Source organism: Ambystoma mexicanum, chromosome 7p (assembly GCF_040938575.1).
Source record: "Ambystoma mexicanum isolate Mex_15411 chromosome 7p, UKY_AmexF1_1, whole genome shotgun sequence".
Classification (NCBI taxonomy): domain Eukaryota; kingdom Metazoa; phylum Chordata; class Amphibia; order Caudata; family Ambystomatidae; genus Ambystoma; species Ambystoma mexicanum.
The window spans coordinates 87,513,895-87,537,022 of NC_090939.1; the positions used below are offsets into that span (position 1 = coordinate 87,513,895).

Sequence of the window (23,128 nt, forward strand, 5' to 3'; positions counted from 1 at the left end):
CCCCTCTCTCCTGAGACTTGCTGCCACCACCGTCATCAACTTAACGAAAACACTCAGGGCAGAGGTCAGCCCGAATGGCAGAACTTGAAACTGACAATGAGTACCGCCAACTGCGAACCTCAGGTACTTTTTGTGCTTGTGATGGATAGGCACATGAAGGTCCAATGTCGCCATCAAATCTTGGAGCAGAGTCCAAGATGGGTCTCAGTCCTCCGTCCTTCTTGGGGAATCAGGAAATGGGGAGGGTACCATCCTTTGCTCCTCTTCATTACAGATACTGGTTCTATAGCACCATTCTCAAGCAGGCTCAAAACCTCCTGCAACAGGAATGGATTTGGAACATTAAGCAAATGTCTTCTCGGTGGATGATCAGGAGGTCTCTGTATAAAGGGGAGGCAATAACCTTGGGCTACTGTCCCAGTGCCCATGCATCCCAAGTAATACCTTGCATTCTTTCAGATGCTGTGCAGGTCTGCCTCCCACCGGGGTGTCGTGAGTCAAGAACTCAGAGAGGTTTTGAGGTGGCTGATGTTAAAGACGCTGCTGCTTGGGTGGGCTTTGCACCTCTCCCTCGTCCACCACAAGGAAATATTATTTGTCCTCTTTCACCAGCCTGTCCTCTCACTCTTCCAACTGAGGAGCAGTAACATAAGGACCTACCCCTCCACGATGATCCACTGGGGTGAAATGGCTGTGGCTGCCTGATGGCGGCACCTAGGGACTTGACTGCTGCTTTTGAGGTCTGCAGTTTTTCAAGGTTTCGTCAGCCTTATTACCAAATAAATGAGAGCCGTCAAAGGGCTTCTTGAGGAGTCTCGATTGCACGTCGGGTGCAAATCCAGACCTCAACCACGCAAAGCTGCATATTACAGCGCTTGCCATCACAGCTCTACTAATGTTGTCAGCAGAGTCTAGACCTGGCTAAAGAGACTCGCACAGCTTCTTTTCAATCTCTTATCAGGTTTATAAAGCCATCTATTTCCTCCCCTTCGGGGGTGTGATCAGCCGCCATAGCTACACAGTTCCACAGGGTGAATGTAAATATTGCCAGTGCAAATGTAGAGCTAGTAGACTTTAATGCCATGCTTCCAGCCGAAAACATTTTCTTTGCCCATGAGTCATCATCCCTATCTGGAGGGATAGTAGGATATGCAGCTTGCGTAAAAGGTGGACATAGCTGCCTGGACCACTAAACTTTCCGGTATCAGATGTTTTGACAGGTAGCTTGGGTCGCTACTGGATGGCCTATATTTCCTGGAGAGGTTTCCATTAACTGCAGGACTAGTTACCGGGACCTCCCAGTTTGCCATTACTCTTTTCTGGAGTGCCACATGAAAGTAGTTTCGGATTATTTTGTGGACCTTTGTCCAATAGGTCTGTGAGATCATCCTGCTCAAATAGTGGAGCAGGTCTACTCCATCCTTAAAAATATTTAACTTTAGTCATATGACTCCTGTAGGATGCATCAGCATGGTCAGTCGGGTCTGGCTTCCCAAAGTCTAATTGTGGAGAAGTGTCAACACCACTAGCTGTTTGTAGGGAATCATAGCTCCCAGACTCTGGTTTCCTTGAAGATGAAACTTTCTGGAACATTGGGAGCATCCCTACATCTAGTCGGAGTATCCTATTGAATGCCAAAAGGTGGGGTGTCACCTGACGTCTCATCACCCTCATATTGAGGTTAAAGACTTGAAAATGTCCTTTTTAGATAAAGGTTTTTCTTTGATTTTTGTGGTAAAGGCGCCATTGACTCCATTGCCGGTGTTGATGTCTTGGACTATCAATGATTTTGGCGTCGACGTCCGTAACATTTATGGTATCGACGACTTACTCTTCGACTTATGCTTCGAGGGACTCGACCCTCGACTTGATGTAGTCTTGGACGATTTCTCGTCCCGGTGAGTACTCGAAGAATCTCGAGAAGTTTTAGGCTTAAAACCCGGGCAGGGGGGCACGCAGGGTTTCACCTTGCCTTGTGATCATTTTCGACTGGAGCATGGCCACTTTTTGTGTTTCACGGAGGACAGGGCCTCTTTCTCGAGGATTTTAACCATATGTTTTCTGAAATAGTCCCACTCATCTTTTGTAAAGAATTTAGGTGGGCAGATTAAGCTTACTTCCTGAGAGATATCTGAGGAAGAAGGAGAAGATGGTGATCTACAATGCCTTTTCTTTGACTTTTTGAAGACGAGTGTCTGCTCCTGGAGTGAGATTGTTTTCGATTTTTTTTTATGAGTAGATTAATCTCTCGACTCATGGAACGAACCAAATGTCGATGGACTAGAGGGGGATTTTTCATCAAGCCTACCCGCTGACAAGTTGGCTTTATGCCCCTTTAAGGCCTTACCTGTCATCGGCTGACCAGATTGACAGTCTGAGGGTTCATGCTAAATGCCCAGGCACCAGACGCATGCAGGTCTGTGATGGACATTTTGACGCTGCATTTTAGGGACTTTTTAAAGCCGGTCTTCGGAGTAGCAGATGTCTAAGACTAGGCCATATCGAAAACATTTCCTGGCGAAAACTGAAGTGTGCCATAACTCTCTAAGCCATTGCATTTGCAGAAAAAACAGCACTGAAGCCAACAGGCGCTGTGCGTGGTGTATGTACTAGACGATGACGTCAACTGAGATGGAAACCCTCTTCCGAGTATAATTATTTTGCCGAAGCATCTGAAACCGGAAACTAAGATATAAGAGAAGCAATACGTGGGAGGACACAATACATTTGAAATATTAGACTCCCTTCTGCTTCACTCCACACCCCTCTCAGTTTCCTTCACAAGGAAACGGCTGCACTTTAAAGCCACTTTTAGTAGCAGAATAAATGCTTTCTAAAGAACACAAAATAAATAACATGCAACAGGTTGGAAAAGGGATGAACCGGACGCACAAGTAACAAAGCTTATGCTCAATGTGAGCTCTAGTAATTGCCCACTCCTGCGGACGGGGAGGAAAGGAGTGGTTTGAAAGGGACATGGTTTGAGTAGTTCTGGCATTGGGCCGCAACTTCCTGGGATCCAGCAAAAAAAATGTCCCCAGATCTCCGATCCAGCTCTCCAGTTCAGGGAAATCCATTTGCACTCTATATTTATTTTAGAATCCTTGGATTGTTTGAAGCTATCCTACGGTGCGTGCGGTTTAAACTGTGCAGCGGTGCTGGGATTTAAACCATGGTCACCAGGTTCAGGGGCGCACCACTTCCCAACAAGCCCACTTGAGGGTCTGAGCTAGTGCCCTGTGAAATCCCTTCTTAATACTGCACTCCTCAGGAAATATTGAAGTATATATTTTTTGGTTTAAATGTGTGTACATTTTATACTTTGCGGACAACATTATGAGGAACTGGGCTATTTTCCAGGTGTTCATGATTAAGCTTCTGAAGGGTTGAGAGGCACATGTTCATGGGGTGGGGGGGCGAGGGTGGAGGGTGGGTGAGTAAGTAAAATGTCCTACTGGAACCCTCCCTTCCTCCACTGCCTATTGGGATCCCCCAGCATTGGGTGTAACGAGCAGGCATGGGTTGATGCCCTCATCTATGGGGCAAAATGGATGTTACCCTTTACAGCGAGTCCCTAGATTGTTCTGGGTTCAAAAAAATAAGCATTGGCGACTGTGCCCCCATCCCTGGAACGAGGTCCTGAACACAGATGATCTAACACTGCAAAGGAGGGGGAAGAGATTACATAAAGTTCTTCCCTTTAACCATTGTGGATCATTCAAACACTGGCCTCTGCTGGTGAGGAGAAACCAGCTCATATGGTAATGCTTTCACAGGCGTACGCTGATAAAATGACCAGTTGGTCACCAACAATAAGGCCGGCGAAGTGGTCACCCAACTTGGTGACCGTTTTCACATCTGGAAATTAGGGACACAGTATGCCAGACCGTCGTATTTTGGGAACTACCGTTTCTTCTTATGGTCCATTTGGCATGAAGCATTAATGCAGATGGGCATGTAGCCCTGCAGTCTCCTACCATGCTGGGATTCTTTACCCCTCAGCAGCTTGATCGACCCTCCCGATGGTGGACACTGTGCCACCATCCAATGCATGGTTCTGTAGCTCATGGCTCTCCAGATGTTTTAGACTACAAATACCATCAGTCCTAAACATAATAAGGGGTCGGGGGGGGGGGATCGTGGGAGTTGTAGTCTGGAGAGCTAAAGGTGCAGAACAGATAGCCCAATCTGAGATGTAGTCAAAAGCTGGTGCTTTTAAGTGTTTGTGTGGCACGATAAAAGCACTAGAATTTAGTGCCCATTAGCAGACCTGGTAGACGAGTTGCTTCCCTGCAAACAGATAAAACAAAACATAATAGAAATGACAACTCAAGAACATAAAAAACCTCTTTCTCAAAAAGCAGGCGTGTGAGCAAAAAAGGAGCAACATCCGCTTCATGTGAAGTGGTGTGTACCTGCAACTGGATGAACACGAGGGAACCTATAATCAAGAGTTAGAAGGGGGTGGGGGTTGACAAGCTACAGACAAAGGGAAGCAATTGTTAAGTGGGAAGCCGGGTTAGAAAGCAGGGGAGAGAAAAGGAAAAACAGGAGAGCTGGGGATGGGGGAAGAGGGAGGGGGGGGGCGGAGGGAGGGCGGGGGGGAGGGGAGTCGTGATTGTCAGGCAGAACGTCAGCAAAAAGAACAAACACTTTCTCTTCAGTATAATTGCCAGCAGGAGCGATCTGTTAAGTGCAAACGATTGCCAACCTCCCAGCTTTAAAAGCTTTGATGCAACAAGGCAGGAGAAAAATAATGGGTCCTGGAAAGGCAGGCTGGCAGCGAAGCACCCACCTCTGGCGCAGGGCCGGGATCTCGGAAGGCTCGGGCTCCAGGATCTCGTAGGCCAGGTTGATGTCCTCGGTGTCCCGGAGAAGGCCATAGATTGGCTCGATCTGGTCGTTGAAGCGCGCCACCAGGGTCCGCGCGTCCTTCTTGGGCATGGCCGACTCGTCCTCCTCGACCTCCGTCTTGCAGAACGTGCACAGGAAGGTGGCTGAAGAAAGAGAGAAGGGGAGTGTTGAACCATGAAGCAATGGTGCACTAGGCCAGCAAACGTGCGTGGGCTGCGCCTGCGCGGTGGCGAGCAAGCTGGACACAGCTCACAGATCCAGAGGGTCTGTGCCCAGTTTTGCTTTACCCACGTGGTTGGAATGCCGTGACTTACTTTCCACATACTGGTTCAGAGGGTTCTAGATCCATGGCCTTAATACACATGTGGCCTATGAACAAAGAACTATTCCAGCTGAAGGAATTCTACAACTGTAAACGGAACCTTCGTCGTCAACAAGGGGCGATTCAGGGAAACTGGCTGAGCGGGGGATGCTGGGAAAATAGCTGGCCTTTTGAGGGCTTCTCATTAAGAGAAAAAAGAGGCGAGGGCTGGTGACACTATGGCTGGCCCTTGGGGGCGTCGTTCCCATGGAGTTTGAGGGAGGTGGGTTGGTGACACTACTGCTGCTGCGTTGGAGGTTTTTATTCTGGAGCGTAGGGGTGGGGGCTGGTGACACTATGGGGGTGTCATTCCCATATGATATGATAGGTTATTTATAACGCGCTTAATACCCAGAGGTTTCTAAGCATGGAGCCGGGGATCGAACCCGTGTTGCTCCGTCGTGTCTTGCTTCCAAGGCGAGCACGTTGCCCCCGAGCTATCCTCCCGATGCTCGAAATGGAGTTGGAGGGAGGTGGGTTGGTGACACTACAGCTGCTGCATTGCAGGTTTTCATTCTGTAGCGGAGGGGTGGGGGCTGGTGGCACTATGGCTGGCCCTTGGAGTGAGGTCATATAGCTGGTCCTTGGAGGTTCTCCTGGAACTAGTGGAAGGGTGGGGGCTGGTGATGCTACAGCTGGCCCTCTGGTGGGTAATCACCTGGGGAAAAGCAGAGGCCAATATTGTTGGTCCTTTGGGTCATGCAGATGGGACATGCCAATCTAATGTTGCCACTTGTACCATTCCACCCCGCAATTCTGGGTGAACAAAAGACAGGGAGGTAGTAAATCAAAATATATTTAAAATAGTTATTTTCAGACAACTGGTTTCCAGCTTTACCCCAGAGCCCACTACAATATGATATATAAAAGTAGACAAAAAAAATGTTACCTGCCTAAGTTAATCTCATTATAAATCCACAAAGCCATCCATTTTCAATCATAACAATGTTCATATAAATATGCTCTATTCTAGTGGATACTATACCTACTAACATTTCAGCTTAGCATTGAGCTCATTTCTAAACATCACTGAGGTCTCACTAAAATATTCTACTGAATATGGTTGAAAATTAAATTTCCCCAGCATCAAGATAAGTATGGCACCAGAGAGAAATGGCATCAAACAAAATATCAATATGCACCAATTCCTCATTTGCATATGGAAGGTAGTGAATGTATAATCTATGCAGAAGAGTTGACCAGCTAACACAGGACTGTATGTTAAGTCATACATATGCAAAAAGGGACATGTCTGAATTGGCTTAAGAGTGCCTGCATGCAACGCTTTCAGCCTTTTTAGACGTCTGGGCTGGAGATGTACTATTCTCCAGTAACAGTAACTTAGTTTAAAATGGTCTTCGCTCCTCCACTGCATCTGACTCTGCCTAGTCATTGACAGACAGGGGAATGCAGAGGGCTTTCCCTTTGCATAGCCCATAGTTCTTAAAAGAGATTCTATCACTGACTATATTTCCAAATAACGCCTAGCTTTGCAAAGGCAATCTCACTTTAAAATGGCAGCAAAATGCTTTCAAATTTGAATTTCGTTTTTCACTGCAAAGTAAACTGGGCCTTTCCAGGACAACAACTCACTTTTGCATTCAATAAATATATAGGGAAAAACAAAGTATGCATTTATCAACACATGTATTCCGGTTTTCAAAGTGCATCTCCTTCTGCATTTCCAGTCCTGTTACTTTCCCAGATTTTACCCTGATCAAGTTAAACAGATTTAGCTAATGAGCTTCTTTTGATTAACCTGATGAGATTCAACTTTGGATTTTGAGAGGACCAGCAAGGGATCCAGTTAGGCAGGCTTCATTCCGTGGCATACCCTCAATTCAGGTTGCTAGCTTGGAATTTCAATTACACAGGCAGACTGGACATCCTTGGATGGGGCTGCTCTGGGGCTCTTCTCTATGGGCCAGTCTTCCCTCTAGGTGAATTTTCCCCTTTGTTTTCCAATCTTCAGTGTATTCCCCTTCTCAATCTTCCATACATGCCAACCCTCCCGTTTTAGGCAGGAGACTGACTTTTCAGTGAGAAGTATTGCCTTTTTTAACGTTCTCCCGCCCAAGATAATTACAGCGCCAATACATTTCTATGAGGAAAACGACGTCTCCCGATTTTCTCTCTCAAAACTTCCTCTTAGGTGCGCCTGAATGTTGGCATGTATGATCTTCCTTGTCCAATATTCCAGAGTCTAGACTTCTCCCCTCTGTGCATCTCATTATATTCCCTCCAACTCCACCTCTGGCTGATAAGAAGTGTGGCTTTCCAATTCCAAGGGTGGGAGGAATGCCCTCCTTCTGGGGAAAAGATTATTTGGTTTGTCTGCTCTAATGTCCGACTCATCTGTGCTACTTTGATAAAACCTATATTTGACATGTTATATGAAGCTATTTTAATAATTTTTCATGACTAACAGTTTCCCCCATTTTTGACCAATTTCAAAACTGAACATACATAGTTTAGTTTTTGTACATTGGAATTAATCTCTTTTAAAACTAATGGATTTCTTGGGGCTCAGCTGTTCCCCACAAAGTGGCATCACCACTACACAGTCTACCAGTTACTTCAAGTTCTCAATGTTCACAATAAATGGCCTTGATTGTGCATATTTTCACTGACCTTTTCACCAGACTAATCCAAGGCATTTGACTGGCCTCAAGCATCTACACATGCCTGATCTTGATCTATAAACCACCCACTATTACTGCATATGTGTCATTGATAGATGAAGTGATCACAGATTACCTTTGAAATTGAAGCCTTGGGTTCAGTAATGTGTGCCTGCAGTAAACCTGGCGCTTATCTGCTCTGCACTTCTGTTCTTCATACAATGAAGTAGCCTTTCAAGCAGTTTTAATGGCCATCTGGCCTTTTCAGAACATGGGATCTTCTAAATGGTTTTCACTGAACTCTTCCGCACACCCTGAACCTGAGAATTGAAATTCACAATTTCAACTTTATTCTTTCATTTCAGGTTCTTTGGATTTAAACTGAATAAAACATGTCTCACACCTTGCAAGCAATTTTTGACAAAGGCATTTTTCTCTTCTGATAGCTCTATTCAGAATGTTCACTGTCCGGTGCTTGATATTTTTGGCACAGGATTTCATACACGCCAAAAAGTCCTTTGCCACGAAGGCCTCCGTCCTCCATAACACACATTCAAAATGGGCATTAATGAAAATATACTTGTGATACACTTACTGCAGATTATTGTATTTCTTTGGAAACAAAAGCACTCTAAAAAACGCGACCATGTTCTTACTGAACTCCCAGCTTCATCCTTTGAGCTGCTTACACTGGGTGAAGGAAATATTAGGCAGTACCTTTGTATTATAAAGTCCGGCTTCCTTTTAAACATGGTTATCAAAAAGCCGGAATCTCCAACAATTTACAGAGTCCGTGCATGTCTGTTCTTTTCAGAAAGGCCCTTCTCATGAAAACATTTTAGGCCAGGTTTCTATCATAGAAGTCCTCAATTCTCACGCCTTGAAGGGTGCTGGCTGACACCATGTACGGATGGTGCTGTGGGGGCTCATCTTATGGAGCAAGAGGAAGTAGGGGTGTCGGTGCGTGTAATTGGCATGCCATTCCGGGGGGGGGGGGGGGGGGTGGAAGAGGGGTTACTCTACTTGGCAGAGAGGAGAAGTGTGGGGCTGGTGTTTAGAGGTTCTGGAAGGGAAAGTAGAGGTTGGAACTGCTGACACCATGTACGGCTGGTGCTTTGGAGGCTCATCTTATGGAGCAAGAGGAAGTAGGGGTGTCGGTGCGTGTAATTGGCATGCCATTCCGGGGAGGGGGGGGGGGGTGGAAGAGGGGTTACTCTACTTGGCAGAGAGGAGAAGTGTGGGGCTGGTGTTTAGAGGTTCTGGAAGGGAAAGTAGAGGTTGGAACTGCTGACACCATGTACGGCTGGTGCTTTGGAGGCTCATCTTATGGAGCAAGAGGAAATAGGGGTGTCGGTGCGTGTAATTGGCATGCCCTTGGGGGGGGGGGGGTGTGAGAGGGGTTACTCTACTTGGCAGAGAGGAGAATTGTGGGGCTGGTGTTTAGAGGTTCTGGAAGGGAAAGTAGAGGTTGGAACTGCTGACACCATGTACGGCTGGTGCTTTGGGGGCTCATCTTATGGAGCAAGAGGAAGTATGGATGCAGGTGCATACAAGTGGCAGGCCTTTTCTGGGAAAAGAGGGGAGCTGGGTGGGGGCAGGTGACACTATGGCAGGCCATTTGCAAGTCATTCTCCTGGAAGTGGGGCCGGGGCTGGCAGTGATACCATAGGGTGCAGCAACAGAAGGGTGCAGCAACAGAAGGGTGCAGCAACAGAAGGGTGCAGCAACAGAAGCCCAGTGTCATTTTGTTATATGGGTTGAAGTCTCCCAAGTTAATTTAATAAGGACAATGCTTTATCCCCTCTCCACTTCGCATTACGTGGCACTCTGGCCATGTATGGTCTGGTTTTCGTTCTGCAGTCAGCTGGCCGTGTTTTATTTCTCCAGCCTTTTTAAGCGTGGCTTTGGTGAACGGAGAACCGGCTTAAGCCAAACATCAATTACGTTTTCAGCTAGGGTGCAAATAGTACATGGGCTATAAAATCTGCATGACAAGGGACGCAAAGAAATCAAAGAACGTATTTGTTTCTGTACGTTTTGGTGCAGAGTTCAGACGTTATCATGAAGCCCACATTTGTGCATCCAAATACAATGCTTTACTGGCAAAAAAAGCAGCACAGTCACCTTTGAATGCAAAGCAAACCAGAATTGCCAAAGTCAACAGTTTTCCTTGTATGGTGAAAACATTTTGTAAATTCAAGTGCAGAAGCACTTTGGCAGATGATCGATATGCCAAAAGGAAAGTGGAAGGAGGGGAGAGAGCATGCAGGAGGGGCAACGTGCAGGAGGGGCAACATAAAGAAACACAAACGTGAGGATTGACGAGTGTGTGAATGCATTATTAGAAGGATAGCCAAATAGGGATATAGTGCTGAAGGAATAAAATATAGACTTTGAAGATGGATTAATGAAAGTTTAAGGGCGTATGAAAGTGTGAGGCTGTATGGACAGTTAGTAGCAGACACAAACGTGAATGAAAATAAGCCTGCCTTAGTAATGTGTTATTATTGCCCCCTTCTTTTGTGTGCATGGGTTAACTTGCTGTATATCACTGTCGGAATGGACCACCACTACTGTCAGGACAAGGCGAGCTCCAGATTTCTGAGGTTTGGTGGAACAGGATTTTGTACCGTGCACCGCTGCCATTTGTCAGGTCTCCAGATTCTCTAAAGGATCTGAAAGAGAGCGGGCAGAGGTGTTCGATTAGTTGTAGATGAGGGAGAGCACCAGATAGCTTTGCAGTTGTGTTGAGTACCCGGGTACTGTGTGTGGATACGTTCCTTCGAGGTCTAGGCCCAGAGCAAATAAGCCACTGTGTCCAAAAGGGAGCCTTTTTTGTCCATGGTGCTAGGATGCATTGGCACAGGCGTTGGTATGCAAGTTGTAGAGGTGCAGAATTCTGTTGGAAATCTATTGGAGGGTATCCAGTGAAAATGTAGACAACAAAAAAAGTCTAAAAAAAGTTGTGGTAAAAATACCTCTGCAGTGAAAAAGTTGCCAAGCAAAAAGTCAATAAATGCAGCTGAAAAGTAGCCAAAACTGTAGTGCTGCTTGGGTTATTGTTAGTATTAAGCGGGGATGGGGTTTAGTTGGCTTGTGATTGCCAGGTATAGGATAAGGGTAAGGGTAAGGATAGGGGTTGGGTTAATTGTTAGGATAGATTGTATAAATGTAAAAATCAAAATAAAAAAAGGACACACGAGTCGTATTGGAAGTGGGCAAAGCAAGACTGTTTATGATCTGGTTGTTGTAACCAATATAAACATATAGGATCCCATCAATCTACCAACCAAACTAATGACCCAACTTCCCTCCAGTTCCCCTTCCCTTATATCCCCTCACGGTCTTCTCCCCTCACATTGAGCGCACATCCGTTTAGGTATCCCCGCCCCTTTTATAACAATAGAAGACATTGTAAACAATCATCGTCCTGCTTCACTTTCAGTGTATCCTCCTAGTCAGTGCTCCAGATAAGATTTTGAGGTGGGAGTATGTTACTTCCTATTTTTAAACTTTGAGAGTAAATGTGATTTCAAGAGAGTAATAATGACTTTTCTCCTTTGCAAGAGTAAAATGTATGTGACATCCAGCCCATGTGTGCAAAAACTGTATGGAAATCATTACTATGTAGCAGCTTTCTGCATGTTCCAATAATCAACTTCAGCTAAACACAGCCAAAACTGAACTTCTTCTGTTTGGCCAAGACACCTCACTGCTGCCAAGAAGCTGCCTATCTCGACCCTCCTAGGAACGAATTTAAAATTCATCTCTAAGGTTAAGAACTTGGGTTGTGTCTGGCAGGATGATCTGGGTAGCGAAGGTCAGGTTGGAGAAAAGGTCCAGGCAGTGCACTATGTTCTGAGACTCTTACGGCAGGTACTCCCCTACCCTACATTTATATGTACTCCCCTACATTCCTAAGGAGGACCATGCCTCGGTGGTGGGTGCCCTGACTAATGATATGCCATTTGTAACGCGTCTATCTACAGGTGTTTCAATAATGCACACCTGGACTACTGCAACAGCCAGTTGATTGGTATTCTGTCCAAATAAGTCCAGAGACTCCAAAAAGCACAAAATGCAGCAATTAGGATGATCTTTAAGTTGGGCAAAACCGCCCATGTTTTACCATCCCGCCGTGCTCTACACTGGCTAGCAGTAGAAGATGGCATTAGATTTAAGGTAGCCTGCCTAATCTTTAAATGTGCGAATGGGCTCGCCCAGCATATCTGAGGGAAATTATCCAACCTTACCAACCTACAAGACATCTGTGATCCAGAGATTGTCATCTCTTGTCTATCCCCCCTCTACAACAAGGGGAGGCAGAAAATGTGCTGTCTTTGGCCCAAAACTATGGAATTTGTAGGGCCCTGAAGCCATTTCTGTTTAGATTGGGCTATTTTACACCTGTGTTTTTTGTTTGCCCCCTTCTTGGGCTTGGTTCTGCTTTACATGAATGTGTTGTTCCAACTGCGCCGCTATACAGTTTGGTCCGTCATGTGCGTGATACAAATGTAAAGTACAAAATACACATTGTGAAATAATACACCTTTATCATTATTTCTCCAAGGTCTGGCCATTTGATCTCTCCTGTATATATTTACATGTTGAAAATGCAAAAACCTAGCCAATTACATAGTAAAGCAAACATGAATTGTATTGTGTGTTGTAAGGTTCAATAACAGAATTTTCTTTTGAGGTTTAATCAAAGTCCCCATTTCCTGGAGCTATTACTACCTAATGGTATGCCAATGTTATGATACAACAGTGCAAAGAGCCATGGACTCCATGCTAAAATCTAATCTCATGGTCAAATGGTTTTTTATATATCGCTTTTGGCAAAGCGCTGTACATAAAACATATTGATCACAATTATCACCAAAACGAAGTCGGTACTCCTTTATTGACCTCGAAAGGATGAAAGGCTGAGTTGGCCTTGCCGGGATTCAAACCTGCAACCTACAGATAACGCACAGATCGCAGCAACAAGCGATCAATCGGCTGAGCTATCTTATTGGCCAAGATTCTTCGGAGAGCCGTAAACCGAGTATCGGCTGAGGTATAATAATCACAGTGCCTAGATGTTGGACGAACCAGGTATGAAGCGCTACATAAAGTTAAATACCTATCTGGATTATCACAGGGACAGGTTTTGCTGAGTTTCTATTTCATTTACAAATGTAACTTTCATTTGTTTGTTTTTGAACAGGGCTTGTACTTCTTGGAGAGTCCGGTTTTGGATGTTTTAATTGTAGTCTTGAAGATTTGAGAGGCTAGATCACCTGTGATTGGTGTAATGACAATCAGTCACCCTTGGGCAAAGACTCTGCTGCCACTGACCAGGTATAGTAATGTACCCCATTGACTGCAAGGTTGAATGGATGTAAACTAGACAGTGCATACTCATAATTTACACTAATTATAAAAACCGTGTGTAAAATGATAAGTGTAAAAATGATCTGCATCCACACTATTACGTACACAGCACAGGAACTCTGAATAATACAATTGTGCAATACTGGTTTGCTTTCACTGGAAAAAAAGCATAATTTTCTATAAAATATTAATTCTCAATTGCAACTTAGTTTTCCATTTTATTAATTATACAATCCTAAAATTCTAGGAAATGAAACATGCACAGTGCTTCAGGGTTTGCTCCATGAGCATCAACACAGCAGAAGCTGAATGGAAAGAAACCATTCCTTTTGGCACAGTGTGCAGTTTCTTTTTTGAAAGGCTTCAGAGAAATAAATTCTTTTTCAGAGGCTTTTCTCCATGGCTTGCAATTACATCCACGTAGAAAAAAATCAAAAGAAGCGTTCTGGTTTCGGTCAAGTAACCTGACCTGTGCACTGCCCTCTGCTCTAAACTTGTGCGTAAAAATACAAAGGAAAATTATAAAGCTGTCGTATTTACAAGATTTTCCATACATAAAAGGCCTAGTACGCACCTCATCTGGAGGCCTGCTCCTCGTTCTTCATTTCCAGGCCAGCCGCTCTAGTCTTCCTCCTCAGATGCCCCCTGACACTTCCTTTCGGGACTAGTACCCCATTGTCTAAGCAGGTTTAGGGTAGTACAATCCAAGATGGAGGTACAGGTGGGCTTCACCAAGTGTAACCCAAGAGTTTCCAAAAGCGCTGTCACAGCAATCTGTGCATGCATTTACGTTTTAGTAGAAGGTTTCTGTGCCAGTATTGCCAACAGGAGGGGATATCCCTATCCAATGTGTTTCTAAAAAAGAAAAACAAACACTCGGGCGCATACATATTTCGAATACTGCAGGTATAGACTACTGTTCCTGGACTTCTCCCATATCATGGTTTATTCACCCATTATGATCATAGTCATCAAATAGCTTTTATGACAACTTTTTACAGTACAAATCAGATTCCCCTCCCTCTGGGCCCATCAGCTTCAACAAGTGTTAAGTGTTATGTTTAATGTTAATGTTAGGGTAAGGGGTATTAGTAAGGCTGGTGCTAATAAAGTAATGGTTTGGCTAAGTGTTCAAGAAAGGTAAAGGGAGGTTGGAGAGAGATGGTGATGTTGGCGTAGGATAATGGTTATTATATCAAGTCTGTTTGTTGTTGCAGTAAAGTTGTTACGGTAAAGTAAACATTAAGGTAACTGGCAGAGTTGCAGTTAGGGTAAGGCTACGGTTAGTATTAGAGTAAGGGTTTGGGTTAGGGCAATGGCTGTAATTAATGGTTGCGATGGAGTTGGAGATCGTTCCACTGTTCATTTCCCATTTATTTGGTATTGTGGAACAAGCCAATAATATGCTTTAGCGCGCTGAACGGTTAGCATTTATGGAAGATTTCAGAGTAGAATAAGGGTTGTAATTTGAGTTAGGGGAAGGTTTAGGAATGGAGTTGGGCTGATCGTGGAGTTTTCGGTCATAGTTAGGGTTACAGTCTTGTACTTGTGTATTTAAATATAGCTTTTTTTGGCGTCCTTACTGCCAACATTTTTACACTTTAGATTGGTTGTATTGAATGACTAGATTAAAAAAAAAACATTTTGCCGTCTACATTTCACTTGACTACATTTTCATGGGGACATTTTCACATACAACCTTGTGGAGGTGTGGTTCGAAAATGTCTGAGTGCACCTGGCATATTTGGTGTGAGTATGTTGTCAGTGTGTGTAGCTGCGGGTAGTGTAAGTGAGGAAAGGTTAGAGGAGATTAATATCAGCCCTTCGGGGAATAGCATTGTTTGGGCACATATCACACTTGGATGCAAGGGCTCACAAACTCAGTCAAAATATACGCTCTAATCCAAACTATGCTTTGACTCTGCAGACAAACTTTCAAACCAGCTGTCGAGTCACTTCGAGGCCATTGGTTACTATAATAGAATCACTAGATATTGGTGTGTCTTCCAGCTTCTCTGATCTATACCTGTACAGGTAGGTAGGGTCACTTACCTTTAGCACCTGGGTTGTTCCATTCAGTGCCTCAGCCAATCAGGAGGCACAAGGGGCAAGTCTTAACTCTCAGTATTGCCCACCTTTCCAGACACCGGATCTGCCTAAGAGGAAGATGCAATTTTCGCTCCAGCGCTTCCTCATCCCACCACATTTCTATGAGTGCTCTTAACCACCCCCACTTTCCCCACCGGCCGTAACAGACCAGTGAGCACATACACCACCCTCCGTCCCATCCTTGATTCATCCCACACCACTGCCTCGCTCCCAATCCGCCCATTCCATACCCAATGGCTTCCATGAAAGATGAAAAGGGAGCCAGAGTAGTTCCCTTCTCCCCCCCACCATCGCTGCCATTTTCCTTTGTTTCCTTCATAAACCACTGAATAAACTTAAAGACCTAATGTATATATTAGCTAAGCGCTGCATAGCCATGAAGTGGAAAGACTCAAGGGGCCCCATTGTACTTCGATGGTGGGAGGACCTGAAGAAATGGGTGGCGGCAGAAACAGGAGTATGGGAAAACGCACTAAGAACAAAAACTGGAGATGAGCACAGATATACTACGGTGGATTGCCTTAACTGTGACCCTGCTAAGCTCTGATGCATCACAAGCGGATGCAGCTGGAGATATAGATTTAGAAATTACCGAGGCTAAGGATTCAACATAGTGCACCATATGATGTTGTTATATGTTGACATTGATGTACAAGTAGTGATTGTTTAATAATAAAATAAATGTTAACAAAAATGGCAATCTAGCCAACATGACACTGTGCTAATAACTAATTCCCCTGTTTGGGGTGGGGGGGGGGGAGGCACTACCACTGGTTAATGATGCCGGGACTCCAGGCCTTTATCAAGCGCCAATGCCAACACCTTAGCCATTATTGCCCAAATCGCACATACCGACAATGGATAGGATATGGATGGATTTGAGAGTGCCTCAAATTTATGTCTGTCATTTGTGCAATAACCTCCCCCGCCCCCTTTTAGTAAATGTAACAAGGTACATGCCCTTATAATTGTGTGAATACTAAAGTGATGTGCAGCCCCATTTCTTGTTACTAAATTGTGTTGGTTATGTATAGTTTTTGTCTTGCTTAGTTTGTTGTGACTGACTTTAATTTAATGCAAGTCGGTTTGTAATAAATAGCATATTCTTTGCATACATCTTTGTGGAAATCTAATATTCACCAATCACTGTTAGCTGTACCAGCCATATAACTCTAGATCTCCTAAATCTAAAGCCTTACTGCTTAGACTCATTACCAATTGAGAGTTTTGTTAGACCAAGTGTGAAAATCCCTTGCAGGTTGGCTTCCCAGACCCCTACACCAGTGGTTTTGAAATACACCCAACATTTAAGTCTCACAAATGCATCTTGAAACCATGGACCATTACATCAGGGCTCAGTAACCCCCAGCACAGCCTATGGGTTTTTAGCCTTAACCGTCAACTCTGGCTGTCTTCTGTACTTGGGGGCTTCATGTGCAGAATCATCTTCCCAGGTGCAACTACCACAGCTTTGTTGGCTTCTGATCCTCTGGGACATCTGCGTAACCTCTCTTCTGGGCCTCTGGGTCATTCGAGGCTTTTTTGCTTTAAATTGGTCTCCGCCACACCCGAGCGTTTTGGTTTCCCTGCTCGCCCCATTACCAGTTAGTGTCCTACTCCCACCCTCCTTCCCTTCTATTGGACGTGAGGTCTATGGCAAAGAGTCGGGCGGGGGGGGGGGATCTAGTCCCCTCAGGGCAGCCTGTGAGCCGCATTGTGCTGCCTATTGCATTGGGTAAGCACATCAGCCTGCAGGCCCTTGGCCCGTCTCCATCCATATTGATAACAGGCTTTTTTTTTTAAAAATTGGTTTTCATCGCACCATGGCGCTTGCGTCTCCCTGCTTGCCCCACTACACGTTAACTTCCTGCACCCTGCCTACTTCCAGTCCTCCTTGCCTCCCATTGGACCATGCTGTCCACGGCAAATCAAGTCAAGGGTCTAGTCCCCTTAGGGCAGCCCCATGAGCCAGTTGATGTACTGCCACAGTTTTGGGTTCTGGTGAGAGTCCTAGTCCCAGATCTGTGTGCCGATATCAACAGAGTTCACATTTCATGTACATCCTGCCACTCCGAGGTGTTTTGGGCCCCCTTTCATGACCTCCCTCAACTCCTGCCTCCATCCCCCGGAACCCTGATTGGGCCGGGTGTCCCTCTTAAGTCCAGCCTCCAGGGCAGTCATATGCCTGTGCAACCTCCAGGGCAGTCCTATGCCTGTGCAGCCCCTTCAGCTAAGGGGCCCCAAGACAAAAAGCAGATCCTGAAGAATCAGCTCCAGTCCATGTTGGCCCGTGTTCGCCTCTGAAGCCTGCCGCCATCAACCAGCAGCGACTGAAGTGTGGTCTGGGATAGGAGTACAGCAATCACTAAATTCCAGCGAAGTCCTACCACTCCTAATACCCTAAGCACACCCACCTTAGTCACACACAATGTATTAGTTTCTCCATCATTGCTGTATGATAAAGCAAGAGGACTCTGTTGATGGCTGACTCAAATGTAGGCGTCCTCTCCAGGTGCCCAATAGCCCCAAATCAAGCTGCTTGGTCATTTGCCAATTAGTCCCTAATCTATGTGCCGCCGCATTTAATGTTCAATTCCAAATTTCAGGCGCTTTTCTCCCAAATTGGAGCGTTGTATTTCAAACCTAGGTACCTCGGATCTAGGTGTCTCCACACTAATCGGGCTCTCTCACGTCTAGCCGGTCCCATGTACAGTAGTTTCCCCACCCTCAAACGCTCGAAGCCCCCTCCAACCCGCCCACCTTCGAGCCAGACCCTAACACAACCATAGCGACCAAAACACAATCGAGCCAGACAAACCAACTACAAAGATCACCACCTCTCACACCATTTTCATGTCCACCAGTACCACACACAGAGAATCACACACTGTCACAGACTCACATACAAAAGGAACCCTCAGGCACTCTGGTATACAACCCAGCCACCCTACATCCTTCACCATCGCACCCTCAGTCTTTAACCCATTACCACCGCCACCCGGAATAAATAACACTGCCACTCACCACACACCTCCCACCTCCCCACTCACATGCTAAAGGAGCTCTCGGGCACTCCAGAATACACCACACCCTCCCTACATACATCACCCTCACACCCTCTTTCTTGAAGCCACCTTACACGCAAAACATTCACACCCCATCCCTTCCACTCGAAACCTACACACACCCCCCAACACACTGCCACCACCATGCACCACACACCCTGCAACTCCCAGAGGAGCTCTCTGGACCACCAAGACCCGCCAACTTCCTGCCTCCCAAGCCCCCCATCTGCCTCTGCAGACCCCGCACTCACCGACAATCCTCCTTTCCCGTACAGATTTCCAGATAACTCAACCCCCCCACAACCTCTCCGCGCCCACCCTCAAACTCTCAGACCAGAGGGGCACTCTGGTGCACACAGAATCAACTGAACCCTGCACCGCTCTCAGCAATCCGTGCCCACCACTTCCTTCCTTGAACACAGCCTCTCGCCCCTCTTTCCCATGCATCCCACATCATCTCTCCTTCTCCTATCCCCCGCGGGCAAATCAGTAACAGCATCAAGCCAGACACACCCAAACAGCCCAGCTCCTCTCACCACAATCCCCCCCACCCCCAAACCACTCATCCAAACAGATCGCCCATTACATGCCACTACTCAGCCAAAGACGTACAACCACCCGCCCTCTCACCCTAGTCCCGAACCACCGGACGCCCTCTACGTACCCACGAACAGAATCACTGCCCCTGACCAACTGTCCACCAAAGAACTCAGCATGACCCAACCCACCCTCTCACCAGCTCCCCTCCCCCCCACCATCCTATCCATGCCAATCCCAGATACCCGGAAAGACACCACCCTCACAACTCCCCACAAAGTCACATACCTACTTTTCAATGCCCGTTCTGTGGCCAAAAACAGACAGCAACCAGGATCTCCTAACCTCAGAGAATCCCAATCTCATCTTCATCCCGGAAATCTGGTTCTCGGAAAACCTCAAACCAATCGTGCACGAAGCATTCCCACAGACTATGCACTCCTCACCCACAACAGACCCTCTAGAGGAGGGGGATTATCCATCCTCCACAAACCTCACATCTCTATCACCTCCACAGAAACAACCCAGCACAGCACAGCCAACTGCAAATCCCTTCAAGTCAAGCTTTCTCTCCTGCCTACTCTCTCACACAGCTTCCTACTCATCTACAGGTCCCCGGGATACGACAGACATTTCGCCAACAGCCTATACGACCCACTAGCGGCCACATTAATTACCCAGCCAGCACTCACTATACTGGGGGAATTCAATATCTGCTTCGACATGCCCAACAACCCCATAACACTGGTCAACAGCCTAGAGCCACTCCGTGCCACCCAGCATATCACAGGACCCACGCACACAGGCCACACTTTTGATGACCTCTTCAGCTCCTTGACATCTCTACGTCCACCCAAAACCCCTCATCTGGACAGACCACTCTGCCATATCTTTCTTTCGCCTCACACTGCCACCACCCCACAAGGCCGCCGCTATCCCTAAATCACAGTTCTAGTGCTGGAACAAGGTCCAGACACTACCGGACCTGGCTGAGGCGTTGCTACACACCCTCCGCTCGCTCACAGCCAGAGATAGACCCTTACCCATGAAACTCTTCAAACACTGGCTAAATGACACACTCCTTCCCCTAAGCCTCTCCAAGTCTGCTGCCTCCCGCAGAGGACCGATCCCCAAATGCTTCACCCCTCACCTGAAGACTCAAAACCCATAACTGCTCACTCAAGTGCAAACGTCGAGCCTCCAGAGCCCCGCAAAGCAAATCAGTTCTCGCCCAGCATCACCGAAACTACAAACCAGATATCCGAAAGGCCAAAAAAGCCTATCATAAGGATCTAGAGTAGCCGTAGCAGCAGCAAGGAGCGGCACAGGATCATCACAGAATTCCTAACCCCTTTCTGCACCACACACCCAGACTGCCTCATCAGCAGCTCCCTCTGAACATTTCCATGAAACAGCCATAGACATGACAGTGACCCACAACGCTAAGCTCTCCACCCTGTCTGCCTGCCCAACACCCACTCCTCAAGAAACAATTCCCCCTAATACCACCACCCCCCTGCGGAGAACCCTTGGTTCTGCTCTTTTAACCCTGTCTCGAGCGAGGAGTTCCTCAAACTACTTTCTGACAGCCGATGTTCCGTTTCCCCTCCCAACCCTTTGTCCTGGCTCTCTACTCAAAGAAATATTCACCTGCGTAAAAGAACTGGCAAGGTCCCTTAACGACTCCCTTGCCTTCAGCAACTTCCCAGAAACCTTAAAAACTGCATATCAAACCTCTGCTTAAAAAAGCATCCACTGACCCTCTCCTACAGGCCCATCTCCAACACCCGATTCCTGGCAAAACTCATCGACCGCCCTGCATGCTCACAGCTCAATGGTTTAATGAAATTGAACCATCTCCTAGACTGCACACAATCAGGTTTCCATCTGCGCCAAGGAATAGAAACCACGCAATCTCTATCTGGGATGACCTCAAAGTCACAGCAGACTCAGAAGGATGAGCAACACTTGTTCTTCTTGACCTCTTGGCAGCATTCAACACCATTAACCACATGATACCCCTTGACAGAGTGCACTCCTTAGGAATACGAGATTCAGCTGTCACCTGATTGCCTCATTCCTCACTAATAGACAGCAAATCACCCACCTCCCCCTCGTCTCTCCTCTGCACACCCAGTGAGCACTGGAGTACCCCCAACGCACCGTTCTCTTCAGCCTTTACATTACCTCCCTTCCCAGGACCATCCGCTCACACAACCTCACCTGCTATAACTATGCGGATGACACAAATCATCTTGAGAATTACTAAATCGACGGCCTACGCTCGCCCTGACCTAGCAGCATGTTTCGCTGACATTGACCCCTGGATGACAATTAACCATCTCCTTCTGAACCCAGGGAAAACAGATCATGGTATGCAGCAAAACTGCTCTATTCGCCCAACCGACTCCCTGGACACCCTCACTCGGCCTCCCCCCTTCCCACCATTCCCCCAGCTACCACCACTGTCAAAAACCTTGGCTGCACAATGGACTCGGACCCAACCATCTCTGCACATCAACAATGCATCCACATCCTGTCATTTCCACCTTAGGCACTTGAAGTGCATCTTCCCTTGCCTCACCAAAAGACTGGCTGCAATTATGTCCATTTGTCATGGCCAGACATGATTATGCAAACTCCCTCTACCTGAGTGCACCAGCCTAACAGCTTCAACTCCAAAGAGTACAAAACTTGGCTGCCAGACTGCTTCTTGAATTTCGGACGAAGGGACCACATCTCACCTGCTCTCCGCACCCTACACAGGCTCCCAATTGGACACAGGGCCACCTTCAAATTCTTGTGTATTACCCACCAATCGGTGCACAAAGCAGGCCCCAACTTCCGACAAGAAAGGATTATGCCTTACCACCCAACTCATACTCTAAGGACAAGCACTGCCCCCCTTCTAGTGGTACCCACCTCTAAGTCAGCCAAGATCGGAGGGTCCGCCTACACAACCCTGGCGGCAACTTTGTGGAACTCACTGCCTGCCCACATTAGACACAGCGAAGACTATATGGCTATCCGTAAGGCACATTAGACACAGCGAAGACTATATGGCTATCCGTATCCTGGCTCTTTGCCTAAAAACACACAAGAGAACACCCTGAGCACTCTACTTACCACCACGACCAAGAAATGGCATGGTAACACCGCTCAATACGGGCCCTTTAATAGACTATCAGGACAAACGATATCTAACCCCATTATCTGGAGCCTTTGCCCCAGACTTGAAACCTGAATCGTAGTAGCAACGATGTACATGACGGAATTGAATCCTTGCCTTCTTCCACCAGGAAAAGTGCACGCTCTAAGGCCTAGAGATATCCATGTCCAATAATCTGGACCGATTGCGCTAGATTTGTAACCCAAGCACTAATAGCACTTAGGAGCGTGGGCACTGCCATGCAATTCTGCACTATGCCATCAGTGCAAGAAATGCACATGCCCGCTAATCCTACTAATCTGGAAATGCATGAGCAGAACTAGACACTGGGGGTATTCTCGCACCTATTTTTGCTAAATGGACCTATCTGGGAATGTGTTCGGCACAACAACCTACCAGGAATCTATTTAGCAGAACTACCAACCCAAGCACTAATAGCAATTATGAACTTGATCAGTGCCCTGCAAATATGCACTACGCTATCAGTCCAGGAAATTACCTTGCTTGCTAATCCTACTCATCTGGAAATCCCTGAGCAGAACTATATACCAAGGAAGGAAACCAGGCTGCTGTGGTCACACCTTATTACTGCGCCAGAAAAAATATTATGCTGGAGACTAAGTCCAATTGATGTTGTGTGATAAGAAAGTTTAATTGATCTGCCCTATGGATTACACGTGTTTCGGCAAGGTGCCTTTCTCAAATCAGGGCTTATCCAACTTTATTTCTCTTGATCATTACTGGAAGTGTAATAACGGGGACCAATCCCAACTGCAAATATCATTGCCGCGTCCCGCGTTCAAGCAAAGTGTTGCAACAGCCTGGTTTCCTAATTAAACAAACGGTGTTGAGGAACTAAGTCTCCGTTCTATGGCACACCAATGCGACAGTGCACATTTTTGCATTTAATCAGGTCGTGGGGGTTCTAAGTGATATCAACCCAAAAGTTCTTTCAAAATCTGTCCTGTATACCAAGGAACATTGTAGCACTTATTCATTACTAATCCCAACTATCTGGGAATGTATTTAGCAGAAC

General features: G+C 46.4%; 1 protein-coding gene across 1 annotated transcript in view; it reads right to left on the minus strand.

Annotated features, from left to right (window-relative positions):
- Positions 1-23,128, minus strand: part of GTF2E1 (general transcription factor IIE subunit 1) — a 415,467-nt gene that overhangs the window by 70,780 nt on the left and 321,559 nt on the right. The window contains exon 3 of the mRNA XM_069635836.1: positions 4,796-4,997. Coding sequence (XP_069491937.1) covers positions 4,796-4,997 — 202 coding nt within the window. The remainder of the gene's footprint in view (positions 1-4,795; positions 4,998-23,128) is intronic.